This window comes from Tyto alba, unplaced genomic scaffold, assembly GCF_018691265.1.
Source record: "Tyto alba isolate M040663 unplaced genomic scaffold, T.alba_DEE_v4.0 Super-Scaffold_1000006, whole genome shotgun sequence".
NCBI lineage: Eukaryota > Metazoa > Chordata > Aves > Strigiformes > Tytonidae > Tyto > Tyto alba.
The window spans coordinates 24796220-24810757 of NW_024881272.1; the positions used below are offsets into that span (position 1 = coordinate 24796220).

General features: G+C 59.1%; 3 protein-coding genes across 6 annotated transcripts; 2 read left to right on the plus strand and 1 right to left on the minus strand.

The window, feature by feature from the left end:
* The first annotated feature begins 86 nt into the window (after positions 1-86).
* On the plus strand, positions 87-3179 carry HPDL (4-hydroxyphenylpyruvate dioxygenase like). Its single transcript, XM_033000788.2, is given in 3 exon segments — positions 87-174; positions 1494-1826; positions 1829-3179. Coding segments are annotated over 2 exon segments (1167 nt in total). The 5' UTR covers positions 87-174; positions 1494-1504; the 3' UTR covers positions 2674-3179.
* A 569-nt stretch (positions 3180-3748) lies between these two features.
* Positions 3749-9141, minus strand: MUTYH (mutY DNA glycosylase). 4 transcript variants are annotated; one of them, XM_042783783.1, is made up of 16 exons: positions 9005-9141; positions 8688-8809; positions 7809-7848; positions 7398-7471; positions 7221-7262; positions 7071-7142; positions 6752-6865; positions 6378-6475; positions 5954-6098; positions 5779-5854; positions 5516-5701; positions 5165-5310; positions 4838-4990; positions 4644-4694; positions 4225-4371; positions 3749-4135 (listed from the first exon to the last, which is right to left on the minus strand). In XM_042783783.1, exons 1-15 carry the CDS (start codon positions 9117-9119, stop codon positions 4267-4269), a joined length of 1539 nt encoding a protein of 512 aa, XP_042639717.1. In that variant the 5' UTR covers positions 9120-9141; the 3' UTR covers positions 3749-4135; positions 4225-4266. The 4 variants fall into 4 exon arrangements, with proteins under 4 accessions (XP_042639717.1, XP_032856676.1, XP_032856677.1 ...); XM_033000785.2 differs by lacking the exon at positions 9005-9141 and having other exon boundaries at positions 8688-8977; XM_033000786.2 differs by lacking the exon at positions 9005-9141 and having other exon boundaries at positions 8503-8801.
* A 203-nt stretch (positions 9142-9344) lies between these two features.
* Positions 9345-14442, plus strand: TOE1 (target of EGR1, exonuclease). The gene is made up of 7 exons (XM_042806400.1): positions 9345-9680; positions 9763-9803; positions 9899-9995; positions 10131-10289; positions 10583-10842; positions 12250-12421; positions 13496-14442. Exons 1-7 carry the CDS (start codon positions 9570-9572, stop codon positions 14297-14299), a joined length of 1644 nt encoding a protein of 547 aa, XP_042662334.1. The 5' UTR covers positions 9345-9569; the 3' UTR covers positions 14300-14442.
* Positions 14443-14538: the final 96 nt, after the last annotated feature.

Genomic DNA, 14538 nt, shown 5'->3' on the forward strand with positions numbered 1-14538 from the left:
GGGAGGCTTCCCCGTGGCGGGGACAGGTCGCTCCGCAAAACCTCCTTTGGCCTCGCCAACCCCTTTCCCCGTCCCGCCGTGGCCTCGCTGCGTGACGGGGAGGAGCGAACTGAAGCCGCGTCTCCGGGGCCGGCCCCCGCCCCGGCATCCCGTTCGCCCGCAGCCTTGACCCCGGTGAGCCGCAGGCCGAGGGCGATCCGGGGCCCTGCAGGCCCCCACGGGCACGGGTGGGGGCGGGTCGGAGGGCTGGGGGTGACGGGGCGGTGGCGGGAGCAGAGCGGGACGACGCTGATCCCGCAGCGGGGACGGAGAGGGGGGGGAGGAGGGAAGGAGGGAGCACCAGCCGAGGCGTGCGTCCCTTGCCTCCCCGGGCTGGTGTGGAGCTGCTGGGGGCCCCCCCCTGCTCCCGCGTGGGAGAGATGGGGTACCCGGTTGCAGCGCAGCCTCTGTGTCTCAGCCTAGCAGAGCCCTGTGCCCAGCGCTTGCAGGGAGTGCTCAGTGCACAGCCCTTTTTTTTTTTTTTTTTTTTTTTTTTGGGGGGCGGGGGGAGGCAGAGTGGAATGTTTAAGCAGATTCCGCCCCCCAGCCCACCTCTCTGGGGTCCGGCCAGGGCGGCTGACGTGTGGCGTGGGGTCAAGAAGCCTCAGTGGGATGCTCTCAAGAGGTGATGCCAAGTCAGTTTTTGGACAGATATTTTTCCCCCCCTTTCAGCATGACGCTCTTGAGAGGTGATGCCGAGTGGGGCTTTGGACAGATATTTTTTTCCCCCTTTCAGCGTGGTGGGTAGTTGGGTGGGGAGGGAGGTTGCTTTTCCTCCCCCAGTGTCCCTCCTCTTCCACCCTCTGCAGCCCTAAGGCAAGGTCACTGCCCCAGGCGTGGTGGCTCCGCTGTCCTTGCTGGGGAGGGGAAGGGCACATCAGCCTGCTGGGAGCCCACTGCTCCCCCCAGCCCTTTGTGGGACAGCACTGGGGCAGCACAGGAGCCTTTTAGCTGTAACAAGTGTGTTGCTCCCTGTTTACCAGTCCCACCTCCATGTTCCGGGTACAAGACATTTCACTCCCCAACAACTCTTGTCCCCATAGTCTTGCTTACACGTGCATACACCTCCCTCACCCGCATTCCCCCCTAACCTCCCTGTAGCACCCTCGGTGGGGACACATGGCTCCAGAGGGGACAGGCTGGGCTGCAGGCAAGGCTATAACGGCTTTCCTCCTCTGCAACCCCAGGCGTGGGCATAGGGCAGGGCAGCATAGCGAAGGGGGGGTGCGACAGCTCAGCATCCTCAGGCAGCATTTTACTGGTGGGTGCCCTTGCACAGAGCATATTGTCTCACGAGACCCACTTTTTAAAAACACACACGTTTAAGAGTGCAGATTTACATGTGTGTGCCTCTGTGCGCGCAAATGCGCTCTGGCTCTCTGCAAGGAGTTGGGGAACGGCTCCTGCCTGCAGCCAAGCAAGCCCCCCCCCTGACCCCCTGCGTCCTCCCGCAGCCTGCCCAGCCATGGCAGCCTTGCTGAGCCGCCCCTGCTTCATCTCCCTCCACGTGCCCTACAGACAGGGCTGGGCCCAGGACCTGGCCAACACCTTTCGCTTCCAGCCCGTGGCCGTGCGGGAGACGCCGCGAGTCCGGCAGCTCGCCTTGCGACGGGGATCCGCCGTCTTCCTCGTCAACGAGCGCCTGGCGCCGGGGCCTGCCGACTTTCTCTATGATGTGGACCCCCAGCCCGCACTGGGCACGGCCTCCAACGTCTGCTTCGAGGTGGACGACGTCTTGGGGCTCTGCAAGCAACTGCAGAGCCGGGGGTGCTCCCTGCCGGTGCCCCCACCGAGGTGAGGGACGATGGTGGCTCCGTCACCTACAGCGTGGCAAGCTCCATCGTGGGCAACATCAGCCACACCCTTTTGGACAGATCCCGCTACCAGGGATCCTTCCTACCTGGCTTCCAGGCCATCCAAGGAGCCCCCTCAGTCACAGGGGACGGGATCGAGATCACCCACTTCGATCACATCACATACGTCTGCCCGCGGGGCGGTGCCCGGGTGGCTCTGGACTGGTACCAGCACTGCTTTGGCTTCCAACGCTTCATGCTGAACCCCCAGGAGAGGCCGGCTGAGGGGTACATGCTGGGGGGGCAGGGGGTGGGCATGCTGCTCCTCGCGCTGCAGAGCGCCCGGGGCGCCCTGGCACACGGCTGCAAGCTCATCCTCGCCGAGTCCCTCTCGGAGGACGGCACCAACCAAGTCGACACCTTCCTAGAGCAGCACGGTGGGGCCGGGATCCAGCACGTCGGCCTCCGCACCACCGATATCGTCGCCACGACCAGGGCTTTGCAGCAGCGGGGCGCGCGGTTCTTCACACCCCCTACCACCTATTACAACCAGGGGGGCAAAGTACAGGAGATCCGGGGGGCCGGGCAGGACCCCCACATGCTGGCAGAGCTCGGCATCCTGCTGGACACCACAGCACCTGGGGACAAGGAGCTGTGGGGCACTGAAACCACAAAGAGCCCTTCCCAGAATTATCTGATGCAGATCTTCACCCATCCCATCTTTTCAGAGGAGACCTTCTTCCTAGAGCTCATTGACCGGCGGGGAGCGCTGGGCTTCGGGGAGGGCAACATACGGGCACTGTGGAAAGCTGTGCAGGTCTATATGGACCAGCAGCAGTAGTAGCAACACTGTGATCCTCCTCCCTCAGCTCCCCCTCCTCTCCGGTTCAACCCTGGGGCAAATACGCCACTGAGGAGATATCAGTGGGTGCCTGTGGCATGGCCCGTGGGGGCAGGGACCAAGGGAGGTCTCCAGGCCAACCCAGAGCCATCTCAGCACGGGAGCAAGCTGCTCAGGCCAAATCCAGCACGGCTCTGAGCATCCCCAAGAACAGAGGGTGATTTCTCCCCCTCCCTGGGTTCCCAGTGATTTATTGACCTCACATGAAGGACTTTCTGCCTTAATTTTATCTTTATTTAATGAGACTTGTGCCTGCAGCATGGCCAAGAACACTGCTGGCACAGCAACGCCCCCAGCCATGGGGGGATGAGGGGCTGCCTGAGGGGAGTGGATAACCTGGGGGCCATGGACCCAGCCCCTCATCAACAGTTACAACCCAGAGCACGGCCAACCCCCGCGCAGGGCAAAGGCTGGCCTCTCCTCTCAATTAAAGAATTAACTTGCAAGCACTGCTTTGGTTATTTTCTCCTCCCATTTAAGATGTGGTGAGCGCCAGGCAAGGATGAAATGGCCCTTTTTTGCCCCTTGAGGCAGGCTGGCCCCAGTCCTGCAGTACCTAAACTGAGTCCACTTGCCCCTTGTGCACCCCTCAGGACTGGCCCCTGTCCCTGCCAGGCCTGGGGGGTGCCTTTGCAAGGGTGCTGCTGTGCATCAGAGTCAGGAAAATCCCCAGTTTGAACACAGTGAGGAACAGCCTGACAGAAGAGGTAGAAAAGGGGCATAAAATCCTACAAAAAGCCCGTGGGAGGGCTGCTTGGCCCCAGGGTGGAACAAGGCACAGGCAGGAGCTGTGCAGCCCCCAAGGGCTGATGCTGGCCCTCCCAGGAGAGGTGATCTGGGTGCCTTATTGGGGGTCACTAGCAGTTAATGCTCAACCAAGGGGGTCACGGGTGCATTAAGGAAGAAAACTCTGTTGGCCCCAGCCTGGATGTACAGATCCTGCTGGCCATCCTCACATTCAACCACAGGCTGCCCATCCCATTCCACCTTAGCCCAGTGCATCAGAGGCAGAAAGTCACTTAAAAAACCCTCCATCCTGTAGATTTATTATTAGAAAGCCTGTGGCTCAGGTTCAGTAAAAACAAGTGTATAAAAAGGGCTATTGGAGGCCGGGAAGGGTACAGCAGCATCCACAATTGCTGTCTGGCGGATGAGGTGCAGGCAGGCAGCCAGGGCTGGGGCTAGGAGAGCGATGTGGCCCCAGTCTTCCTGCTGCCAGAGAGAAACCCTGCTGCCACGCGTCAGCAGTGCTGGAGCGGTGGCTGTACGGGGCCAAACAACCCCATGAGGGCTCCAGCCAGGGCAGGGGGAGAAGTCAAGCCTGGCTCCAGGTCATATCCAGGGCCACAGTGGCCACATCAAGGCTCAACTTCCACAGGGGAGCTGGAGAAGCCAGTGGACTCTGCAAGGTGTGGGAGGCTGTTACAGGGCCGTGTACTGGGCTCGCAGCAGTGCGGGGGCCACCCTCCCCACACCGCAGGCAGGACTCACCGCACTACGGGTCTCTGGTGGGCTCAGAGGTGGAAGGTGCTGTCACGGGGCCGTCGGGGCCCGGAGGAAGGCGTGGAGGGAAAGCTGCGTCCCAGGGCAGGTGCTGCCCGCTCCCTGAGATTTTGCCCCCCGCTTCCGCTTGGAGCCCTGCGGGAGACACACAGCAGGGCTAAGCCAAACCCCAAGGGTCCCCCCCTCCTCGCCCCAGCCTCCAGAGATCCCCCCTGGAGCAAGGGGCCCCCGGTACTCGGGACATGCTGGGGCAATGCCAGCCAGGCAAATCCCCCAGACGCAGCCCTGCCCCAGGCTGGCGATGGTCCCTGGCCTGACCCCAAACCCCGGGGGGGCTCCAGCCCCACACACCAGAGGCTGGCCCACAGCAGCTCCTGGGGCTCCACGCACCCTCCGGCGATGCTCACCGTGCCGGAGCTGCTCTCCTTCCCACGCTGCTTCTCACGCACTTTCAGCACCTGAAGAAAGCACAAGGAGAGGCCAGAGCTGAATGGAAGCTAGGTCCTGGAGCCCAGACAGCCTGCAGAGGTTGGGGGGGATGCCAGAGGCTCTCCTAGGAACCCAGAGGAGGGGGAGGAAAGGCTCATGTGCCACCCAGTACCTTCTTCATGGCTGTGGACACAGCCGAGGCATGGAACTCCTCCTCTGTCACCCAGCGGGATGGGGACAAGGCAGGGTCCAGGGTCATGTCCCCATCCAGGGGCAGGGAGTAGACTACATAGGTCTGGTGAATGTGAGAGAAGATGTGGACAACCTGTGAGAGGATGGGAAAACATATGAAGGGGGCAGCTGGCAGGCAGCTCTGCTGCCCCACAAGTGCACTGAGCGTGCCAGGGCTCGGGAGGGGTGACAGCAGGGAAGGGGGACCATCCTTCCCCATGCTACGTCCCTTGAGGCTGAGCACAGGGTGCTCACACTGCATCCCCACCTCTCCGATAAGCTGCAGGCTTCCAGCTGCCACGGGCTGCCCCATCCAGGCCTGAAGATAATCTGCCAGCGCCTCCCTCTGCTTCTCCTCCTGCAGACCCTGAGCCAGTGGGAGACTTGGGAACTCCCAGAGCCCGGCCAGGAGACCTGAGGAGGGGGCAGGACAGGGACCTGAGCCAGCAAGAGGCACATCTGGGGATACTAAGCCTCATCACAGCCCTAAGGGGCTCCTTCCCCCACGCCAGCCGCAAGCACTTCACAGATGCACTCCTCCCAGGCTGTTCTGTCCCTTGTGCAGGTGGGAGGGGGCCGTGCGGTGCCTTTGCTCCCCGCTTCCACCCAGCCCCATTACCCGAGCTGGGTCTCTGCACGATGAGGTACTCCGGGGCCCCATGGCAGCCCCTCCGCTCCAGCACACACGTGGCCGTTCGCACCACACGCGGCTGCTTCTTCGCTGCTTTCCGGGGGAAGTTGGTCACCCCCATGCTGCTGTCCCATGGCTCCGCAGCCGGGGGGCACAAGGGACAGCCCCCAACACCTGCAAACACCACCAATATAACAGCTGCCGCAGCGCCCAGACCCAGAGCTACAATGTGGATCTCCCCACGTGCTTACCACAGTCCTCAACATCAGGCACTGGGGTGGGTTTTCCAAACAGCTTCTGAGAGGCAAAGGCCAGCTCCTTCTCCACCTGCAAGTGGGGACAGAAATCAGGACAGTCTCATGCACCAGCCCACCTTATCCCCATGCACGGCAACCCCTCGGGGACAGATTTTGGGGCCATACTTACCCTGCGCCTTGCTCGGCAGTGCTGCTTCACAGGGCACTCCTCGCACAGCGGCGCCTTGGGCACACACACAGTTGCCCCCAGCTCCATCAGGGCTTGGTTAAAATCCCCTGGGCGGCTCCTGTCTACCAGGGCATTGGCCATATCCCTGGGAGAAACAGCAGTGAGCAGCGCGGGGCTCTGTGGGGAGAGGACCTTTGCCTGCCTCCTGCCTGCGAGGGGGGATGCTCCTAGGTAGGCAGAGGCAACACGGCTCCTTTCTCCACCACCCCCAGCAGCACCATCTTCTCAAGAGCTCCCACACCCCACGCCTCTCTCCCTTCGCAGGCTGAGCTCCCCAGAGCTCCCGAGTGATCCTGCCCTGGGCCACCAACAAGCACAGCCACGATTGCCACAGCTCAGAGTGGGGACGGAGCTCTCCCCTTACCAGAGCCGGTCGATGACGGCCGGGCTGCTGGAGTCGGCACCGATGCACCGCAGGCGGCACAGGACCCGGATCACGTTCCCATCCACGACACCGGTAGCCTGGGACCAGGAGCTGGGGTTAGAGCGCCGGGAGCTGCCCGTGCTCCTGGCAAGGCAGGGAGCTGGGGTGCTCCCAGGATGGAGGGGGGACACACATGAGGCTGACCCACAGGCCAAGCCGGGCAGCGGGCTAGGCGCACCCCAAAGTGGGGGAGAGCCAGAGCCATGCACAGCCCTGGGGAGCCCCTGGCTTGTGAGACCCAGCTGCAGGACCCCACCGGGAGTGGGGCTGGGCAGCAGAGAGGGGAGACGTGCCCACTGATGCCCAGCTCTCACCTGCCCGTAGGAGATGGATGCGATGGCTCCCGCCGTGTATCGGCCCACTCCTGGCAGCAGCCTCTGCAGCTCCTCAGCTGTCCTGGGCATCCGGCCGGCCAGCTCAGACACCACCTGGCAGAGAGGGGACCGAGGTCAGGGGAGCAGCCGGGAGGCGTGCGTGCAACCCATTTTACCCACAGTAAGATGGGATCCCAGCCTCTGCAGCCTCGTGCCAGCAGCACACAGCCCCAGCACAGCAGAGCAGACGTGAGCCAACGCCAACCAACGGGCCACAGAGGGCTTTGGAAACACCCCCCACATCCCAACACCAGCACACCTTCCTTGCTGCCTCCTGCAGACGCTTCCCTCTGGAGTAGTAGCCAAGTCCGGCCCACAGCTCGTTCACCTCCTGCTCCAAGAGACACGGCATGGTGTTAGATGAAGAGCCACGAGGGCAGGGAGAGCACCCGGCCCCAGCAATGCTCACCTCCAGTGACGCCTGCGCCAGAGCCTGCAGCGTCGGCCACTTCTGCGGTACAGAAGGAAAGGGACAAGTCAGGGACAAGCAGAGCCCTGCTCTGCAGCTGGGGATCTGCCACAGGCAGTGGCCAAGGTCTCCAAAAGGGGCAACCTGTGAGCACAGGACTCTGCAAGGAACAGTCACCTGCATCCAGCGGTTGTAGTAGCCAATCACCGTAGCCACCTGCGTTTGCTGGAGCATGATCTCAGACACCCACACTGCAGGGAGCAGGGCAGGGATCAGAACAGAGGCACCCACACCACCCACGACTCGTGCTGTGGCCACGTTAGCACTAGCTACAAACACTGCACCAGCATCCAACCCATGGAACCCCCTCCCACCCCTCGTTTTCGTCACACGAACTCCTTCAGTCCCTGAGCGGGCTCTAGGACCCCCCCAACGTCGTGCAAGGGTGGGGGTCAGTGGCTCTCATGGCCACTCAGGCAGCCTGTCGATGGCAACTGAAGCCACATTTTCTCACAAGGCCACGCTGCACATCCACATCAGGGGGCAACATGCAGCAGGGCATCCCGCGGCGCAATCCCTGCTCCTCACCTGCGTATGCCCGTCTGTCTGCATCCGGCTCAGTTACTGCCTGAAAGGGGAAGAAAAATAGAGCGTGAGAAAAAGGTGACACAGCACCCCACTGCAGAGGGGACCTACATGTAAAATAAAAATTGCCTGTGGTGTGTTTTGAACACTGCGTGGGAATCTGAAAAAAAAATATTTCCCCCAAGTGCTCAGAAGTCCTGATTTTGGGTTAATCATATGACAGCCAAAGTGCCTTCTCCCTGATGAAATATGCCACAGTGAGAGTTTACCTTAGAGGTTCACAATCCCACTGTTGGAGCTGTCCCAGACCTGAGCCCCTCTGCACGGGAAGCAGGCAGGTGTAAACCCCAGCGAAGGGTTGTGCAATTTCTAGCACCATCTAGACAGACGCTGCTGTAAAGCCCACGCACACCCCTGGCACCACAACCACTGTCTAGGCCCTTTTGCCAAGCTGAGCACAGAGTATGTAGGAGCTTGAATAAAAATACTTTGATGGGCTTAAAGCAAATACACGGAAAAGGCTTTCCATGCAGCGCTCACTGCTGCAGGGTATCACAGAGGGAGGAACAAAACACTTTTAAAAGACTAAGAACCATAGAAAAAGTACCCCTGGTTAGAAGTCGTGGTCAAGAAGCACGGTTTCACCCTGTGCCCTGCTTTATTCGTCCTCCGTAGGGGCTGGCTGCAGAGCACTTACCGCGGAACTGCCGGGGCTGGCTGGGAGCATGCTCCCGTTCCCAGCGCCGCCTCCCTCTTCCGCGCAGCGAGGGACGCACCGCAGCACCAAAGCCACCGTGGGCACCCCAGAGACGCTCCCTGAAGGCGGAGGGGCCGGCTCCCCGCCGCGGCACCCCTGCCTCCCTTCGCCTCGCCTCTCCTCACCAGCGTCCTCCAGGGAAGGTCCCGCTTGCACCGGTCGTACCAAGCCAGCAGGTCCCCGCGCAGGGCCTCCATCTCAGCCGGGTCGCTGAAGCAGTGCTGGGCGGGCGGCGGAGCAGCGGCCCCTGCCAGGAGAGCAGCGGGGGGGGGGGGGGTCGGGGCAGGGCTGCGGGACCCCGCGGGGCTCGGCCAGCCGCTCAGCGGCTTTACTGGGCTGTGGCCCCGCGGGGACGCGGCGAAACACCGGCAGCTGCCCGGGTGGGAGGACGCCCCACGCTGCCACGCTCCCGCTCCCCCCCAGCCCTCCCGCTACCGGGCACCTCCGCGGGATGACGACGCGCCCTTCCTGCTCGGCGCCGCCCCCCCGCCGCCCCGCCGGAGCCCCCCGGCAGCGGCAGCGCCGGCCGCAGCCCGCAGCGGGCTCACAGCCGCCATGAGGCACTTTCCCGGGAAAATGTTTCCCCGCCGGGGTCCCGCCCCCGCGCGGGGACAAATCAGAGGGATCGGTCCCGCCCACCTTCCGCCGGTGAGCCAATGGGAGCGAGGCTCGGGGAGGGAAGGGGGGGGGAAGAAAGCTTGCTCGCGGCGGAAAGGGGGCGGGACCTCCCGGCGCGCCAGAGCCAATCAGTGCTTCGGGAAAGAAAACGGGGCTGGGCCCACCCTTTCCCCCGCACGAGAAGGACCCCAACGGGCTGCGCAAGCAAAACGCCCGTTTACCGAAAAAAAAAAGTAAATTTCGGTTGAAAACGGGTTTTCGAGAAGGGGGGGGGGCGGAAAAAAAAAAAAAAAAAAAAAAAACAAACAAACCAAAAAAGTCCGGCGGTGGCGGGTGGCAGGAAGCGAGCAGGCGGCGCGCGGGCGGGGCGGAGGCCCCCGGGAGCGGCCATGGCGCGGCGGCGCGTGCCGGTGGTGGACGTGCAGAGCGACAACTTCGCGGAGCTGTGGCCGTCGGTGGTGCTGGCCCTGCGCACCGCCACCTTCGTGGCCGTGGACACGGTGAGGCGGGGGGAGCCGAGGCGGGCTGGGGGGCGGTGGGGGTGGTGCGCGGCCCGGCGCGCTGACGGGCGTCTCCCCGCAGGAGCTGAGCGGCCTCGGCGCCAGGAAGTCGCTGCTGAGCCCGTGAGTGTCGCGGTCACGCGTCGCGGGGGTGGGTGGGGGGGTGGGATCCCTTCCCCCCTTTCGGGGCTCAGCTCTCCTTCTCCCCGCCGCCGCAGGTGCATCGAGGAGCGGTACCGGGCTGTCTGCAGCGCGGCCCGCAGCCGCGCCGTCCTCTCCCTGGGCATCGCCTGCTTCAAGCGGCTCCCGGAGAAGGTGGGTGCGCGGCCGCAGCTCTCGCTCCCCCGCCGTCCCCGGGGGAGCGGCGGGCACCGGGACCCAACCCACCCGGAGCGGCTCCCCGTGACCCGTGTCCCTCCCGCTCTTGCTTTGCCCGCTCGGCCCCCGCAGTCCGAGAGCGCGTATCTCTGCCAGATCTACAACCTGACGCTGCTCTGCATGGAGGATTACGTTGTCGAGCCCCAGTCGGTGCAGTTCCTGGTGCAGCACGGCTTTGATTTCAACAAGCAGTACTCCCAGGGGATTCCTTACCACAAAGGCAACGACAAGGTACGGAACCACCCTCCTGTGGCCACCTCACCTTGCGCTGCTCCTGGGGAGGTTGCTGGCCTCCCCCGGACACAGCTCCGGAGCGGAGACGGGCTCACGCTGGAGTCTGGAGCATGGCATTATCCCTTTCAGCTCCCTGCTGTTTTATATCCAGGTTGTCACGTTTTTCCAAATGTTTGGCCAGAACAAGTCATAGCTGTAGGCAGTATTCAGCTACAGCAAGGTCTGAGGACTTCCCAGGGTGGTGGCAAGGCGCGGCGCCAAGGCTCGTTGACAAATCCTTCTTCTTGCAGAGCGATGAGAACCAGAGCCAGAGCGTTCGGACTTTGTTTCTGGAGCTCATACGAGCAAAGAAGCCTCTCATTCTTCATAATGGCCTGATCGACCTGGTCTTTCTGTACCAGTGCTTTTACGCTCATCTCCCCGACAGCCTCGGCACCTTCACCGCTGACCTCTCGGAAATGTTTCCAGCAGGAATATATGACACCAAATATGCTTCAGAGTTTGAGACTCGCTTTGTAGCATCCTACTTGGAGTATGCTTACAAGAAGTGGTAAGTGGTGCTCTGGTATTTTAAGCTTACAGGAGGAAAAGCAAAGGGAGCCTCTGTGTTTTGTTTGGTTTTTTGTTTTTGTTTTTGTTTTTTTTTCAGGCAAGAGGGCTGGCTCTTTGTATTATCCCAATGAGTGAAGAAAAGTGCTTTTCAGGTAACTCTGCCCTGTGCTCTTCCCGTTTCTAGGACAGGCGCTGAGTGCATAAGGGTCCATTTTGTAATATGGCTTATCTGTTTGGCAGGCAGCTGCTGAAAGAGGTTTTCATTCTTCAGCTGGCAGCAGTTTTGACCGCAGAGCGACCTGATCTAACTGAAAACTAATTGATTTCCTGCATTGCCCTGGTCTAGCAGTGCCACGGGGCTGCGGCAGGGGCACATGCAGAAGAGAGACCCTTAAAACTCACCAAGAGAGCAAACAGGAGGAGGGCTGTGTCTGCGGAGCCTGCTCGTTACAGCTTGTGAGGGAGGGTGCAGTTAAAGGGTGGGCGCTCCCTGCACCTCCTGACGCTGACCAGCTCCGTCACACATCCCACACGTGACACTCGTGTGTGGCCAGCTACAACTCCCCTCACTTTCCTTCCAAGCGAAGGTTGTGCTCTTGTCCCAGGATGTGTGTCTGTCTCCTTTGCCTGTCAGTCTGGCCACTCATTCTGTGCTCCCCACACAATCTAAACGAGGCTCTGGCAGTGACTCAGCCCCTTGAATCTCCATTAAACTGAAGTCACACTGTGTAGAGAAGAAATGGTATTTTTAGTGACTGTTTTACATCAGGAAGTAGCCACTTTGACAGATCTGAAAACATTAAAGGTGGCTGTTCTCAAACATGAGAATGCTTTGTTTTGACAAGATAAAAATACTTTTTAAACTGACCTCTTCAATGTTTTAACCCACAATTCTAGTTACGTGGAGCTTTCCAAAGGTTTTGGCCCTTTTAGCCAGCTCCTGGGACAAACCGATTCTTTTCTCCTGAGATGGAAAATGTTTCCTTGTTGTCTGTGTTTTCCAGGTTTGACCTGTCAGGGCCGTGGCTGCTGGCTCTACATGATACCTCATTTTGGGGCATTTTTTCTTTGTCCATTAACATTATGAAAGCTAACACATATCTTAGTGCCCTTAATGTTTAAAATCAAACTATGTGTCCACTTCTCCCACAGCTTCACTGGAGACGCTGTTGTCCTTGCCTGTATGTCGGCATAAGAAAAATCAACCTTTGCAGAAACAACTACTTACTAAAGCTATTCTCCCAGGACTGAGTTTCCAGGAAGCTGTTGACCTGGGGGCTAGAGCTCAAGAGCAGGAAACCAGTAGAGTTGAGATGGGGTGGAGAGCAGCGTGTTCGCAGGAGCTCCACACTGTGGTACCCTCAGTGAGTTAACCGCAGTAACTGTGTACTCTTGTTTGTTCCAGCCAGCGAGAGAACTGCAAGCTGAAGGACTCCGGCAGCCAGCACCTCACCATTGAGTTCTGCAACTACCCTGCCAACATGTCCCGTTACATCGACTATCGCCACTGCGCTTTTGAAGAAGAAAGCCACAATGTGGGAGGGGGAAATAAGGTGCCTGTCTGTGAGAAATTTTCGGTAAGTAAGATGAATCTCTGCTTCCTTCCCGGCTCCATGGAAAGAGCCACACGTGGCCAGAGCAGGAAGGTAGGAAAGCATCTGAGAACTTCCCCTTGCTTGCTTCACGGTACAAGGAAAATTTTTCAAGCTTCCGGTGGCTTCATGACAGCAAGGGCAATAGCATGCTCTGTTTGGAGGTGGTGAATTCCACAGGCTACGTTAGACACGAAGATTCAGGAGGAGTTTAAATGGTCCTGAATAGTGGGATGGCACGAGTTACAGGGCACCGTGGCTGTCTTGGGAGGGCTCTAAGTTCTAAATTAGTTTGGCTTGTCCTCTGAGCAAGAACTGCCACCTCCCCCATATCCTGATTAGATATAAAAAAATATTACCTGTCTGCAGCTTCTGGCACTGTAGCACCATGTGATCCACAGCATCGAGTCATCGAGTCTTGGTGCTGCTACAGCAGTAACCAAAGAGCCCATCTGGTCAGATCAGAACTGTTTTCAGATGCTTTAGGGAGAAAAGGAGCTCTTCTAGATGTTACACATTACTGTCACAGAAGAACACAGATTGGGGAGATCTCTGAAAGTTTCTCATCCAGTGTTGCTCAGATCCTTGTTTGGTGAATTTTGAACATGTCTAAGGACAGAGATTACAAAACCCCTCCAGGCCCCTGTTCCAGTAGTGCTTGACCACTCATTGCGAAAAATGTTTTCCTGTATATCTAGTCAGAATTTCCCCTGTTAACACCTTACATTTCCCTATGCTCTCCTCAAAGGAGTTTAGCTCCATCTGTTCTATAACCTCTACTTTAGGTACTTGCAAACATCAACTAGACACCCCATTCCCTTAGCCTTGTTTTCTGCAGGTAGAACAAACCCACCTTCCTTGCCCTCTCATACGCTGTGTGCTTCGTTTTGACCCCACTGCACTTTGTTGATGCCTTTCTTGGGTGTTGTCTTGTGTAACTGGACATGGTGCTCCTGATGCAGCCTCGCAAGCCCTCAGGGCAGAGAATCATTAACTCTGCTACATGCTATGGCAACAGGAGGCTGGTGACTACAGACATCTCTCTCTCTCTGTCCCTAGGCCTATGGCTGGTGTCCAAAAGGGGTGAAGTGTCCACAGTCTCATAACATTGACCTCATAATTGATGAGGACGACAGGCTTTGGGAGGAGAAGAGGAAGAAACGGAAACACAAGTGGAAGCGTCGGAAGAACACAGCAGAGCCTGCAAAGGTGTTCAGGCAGGAAAGCTCAGGGAAAGAAACGGAGCTAGCTCAGAATGGAGAGGAGGGACCACCACGAAAACAGAGCTGCTATGAGGCTGCAGCTGCTACGGAGCTGGAAGAGATCACACCCAACAGTGAGGGCAGGCCACAGGAGGAGAATTCCATGGACGTGGAACCGGAGGTCAGCTCAGATACCAGCACACAACGGGAAGAGGACCTGGGAAGCACTGAAGAAAGCACTGCCCAGGTAGCAGCTGCTGTGAGCCCTTCTGCCAAGGGAAATGCCTCTGCCAGTGGCCAAGTGGAAGAGGAGAAGTCAGAGGTTTCTGCGGGGGTGGGCTCAGTCGGTCACCCAGACATCCCCGAGACTGAAGCAGCATGTGCTGCAGAAAAGGAGAAGGAAACCCATGCTCCACCTTCCCAGGGAGGCACACACCGAGCTGGCTTTGATGCGTTCATGACTGGCTATATCATGGCTTATGTCTGGATGCTCAAGAAAGGAAAAAACACAGATGCTGGTGCAGGGCCTTGGTTACCAGACTGCCATAATAAACTATACCTCAGTGGGAAATCAGTGCCACTTCAAATAGTGAAGAGCTTGTTTTCTAAATCTTCCAAAGCTCACAGCCAGAAGATGAAGTTGGCCTGGGCCAGTGGCTAGAGCTAGAGGACTCCTCACTGAACTGGGCTTTTTTTCCCCTCAAGTTTTGAAGTTCTTTATTCCGTCAAGAACTGACCAGAAGGGGAGCAAGTTTCTCACTTTTTTGTTTTGACTTCTGACTGATTAAATTGCTCTCAATTGGAGTTCTTCCTGTCATTCCTTAGTGGCATGCTGGGCTGTGAAGGCAGGGGTGAGGCTGAGGAAGAGGGCGGAAGAGTGCACCTCTCCCACCTTTTCAA

Excerpts from the sequence above, each read along its gene's own strand:
- MUTYH (XM_042783783.1), bottom strand. The coding sequence starts at position 9,119 with ATGGCGGCTGTGAGCCCGCTGCGGGCTGCGGCCGGCGCTGCCGCTGCC. Across the intron at positions 8,810-9,004 it reads CGCGTCGTCATCCCGCGGAG|GGGCCGCTGCTCCGCCGCCC; the intron begins GTGCCCGGTAGC and ends CTCTCCTGGCAG. Across the intron at positions 6,866-7,070 it reads TGCAGGAGGCAGCAAGGAAG|GTGGTGTCTGAGCTGGCCGG; the intron begins GTGTGCTGGTGT and ends CCTCTCTGCCAG.
- TOE1 (XM_042806400.1), top strand. The coding sequence starts at position 9,570 with ATGGCGCGGCGGCGCGTGCCGGTGGTGGACGTGCAGAGCGACAACTTC. Across the intron at positions 9,804-9,898 it reads AGGAAGTCGCTGCTGAGCCC|GTGCATCGAGGAGCGGTACC; the intron begins GTGAGTGTCGCG and ends CCGCCGCCGCAG. Across the intron at positions 12,422-13,495 it reads CTGTCTGTGAGAAATTTTCG|GCCTATGGCTGGTGTCCAAA; the intron begins GTAAGTAAGATG and ends CTCTGTCCCTAG.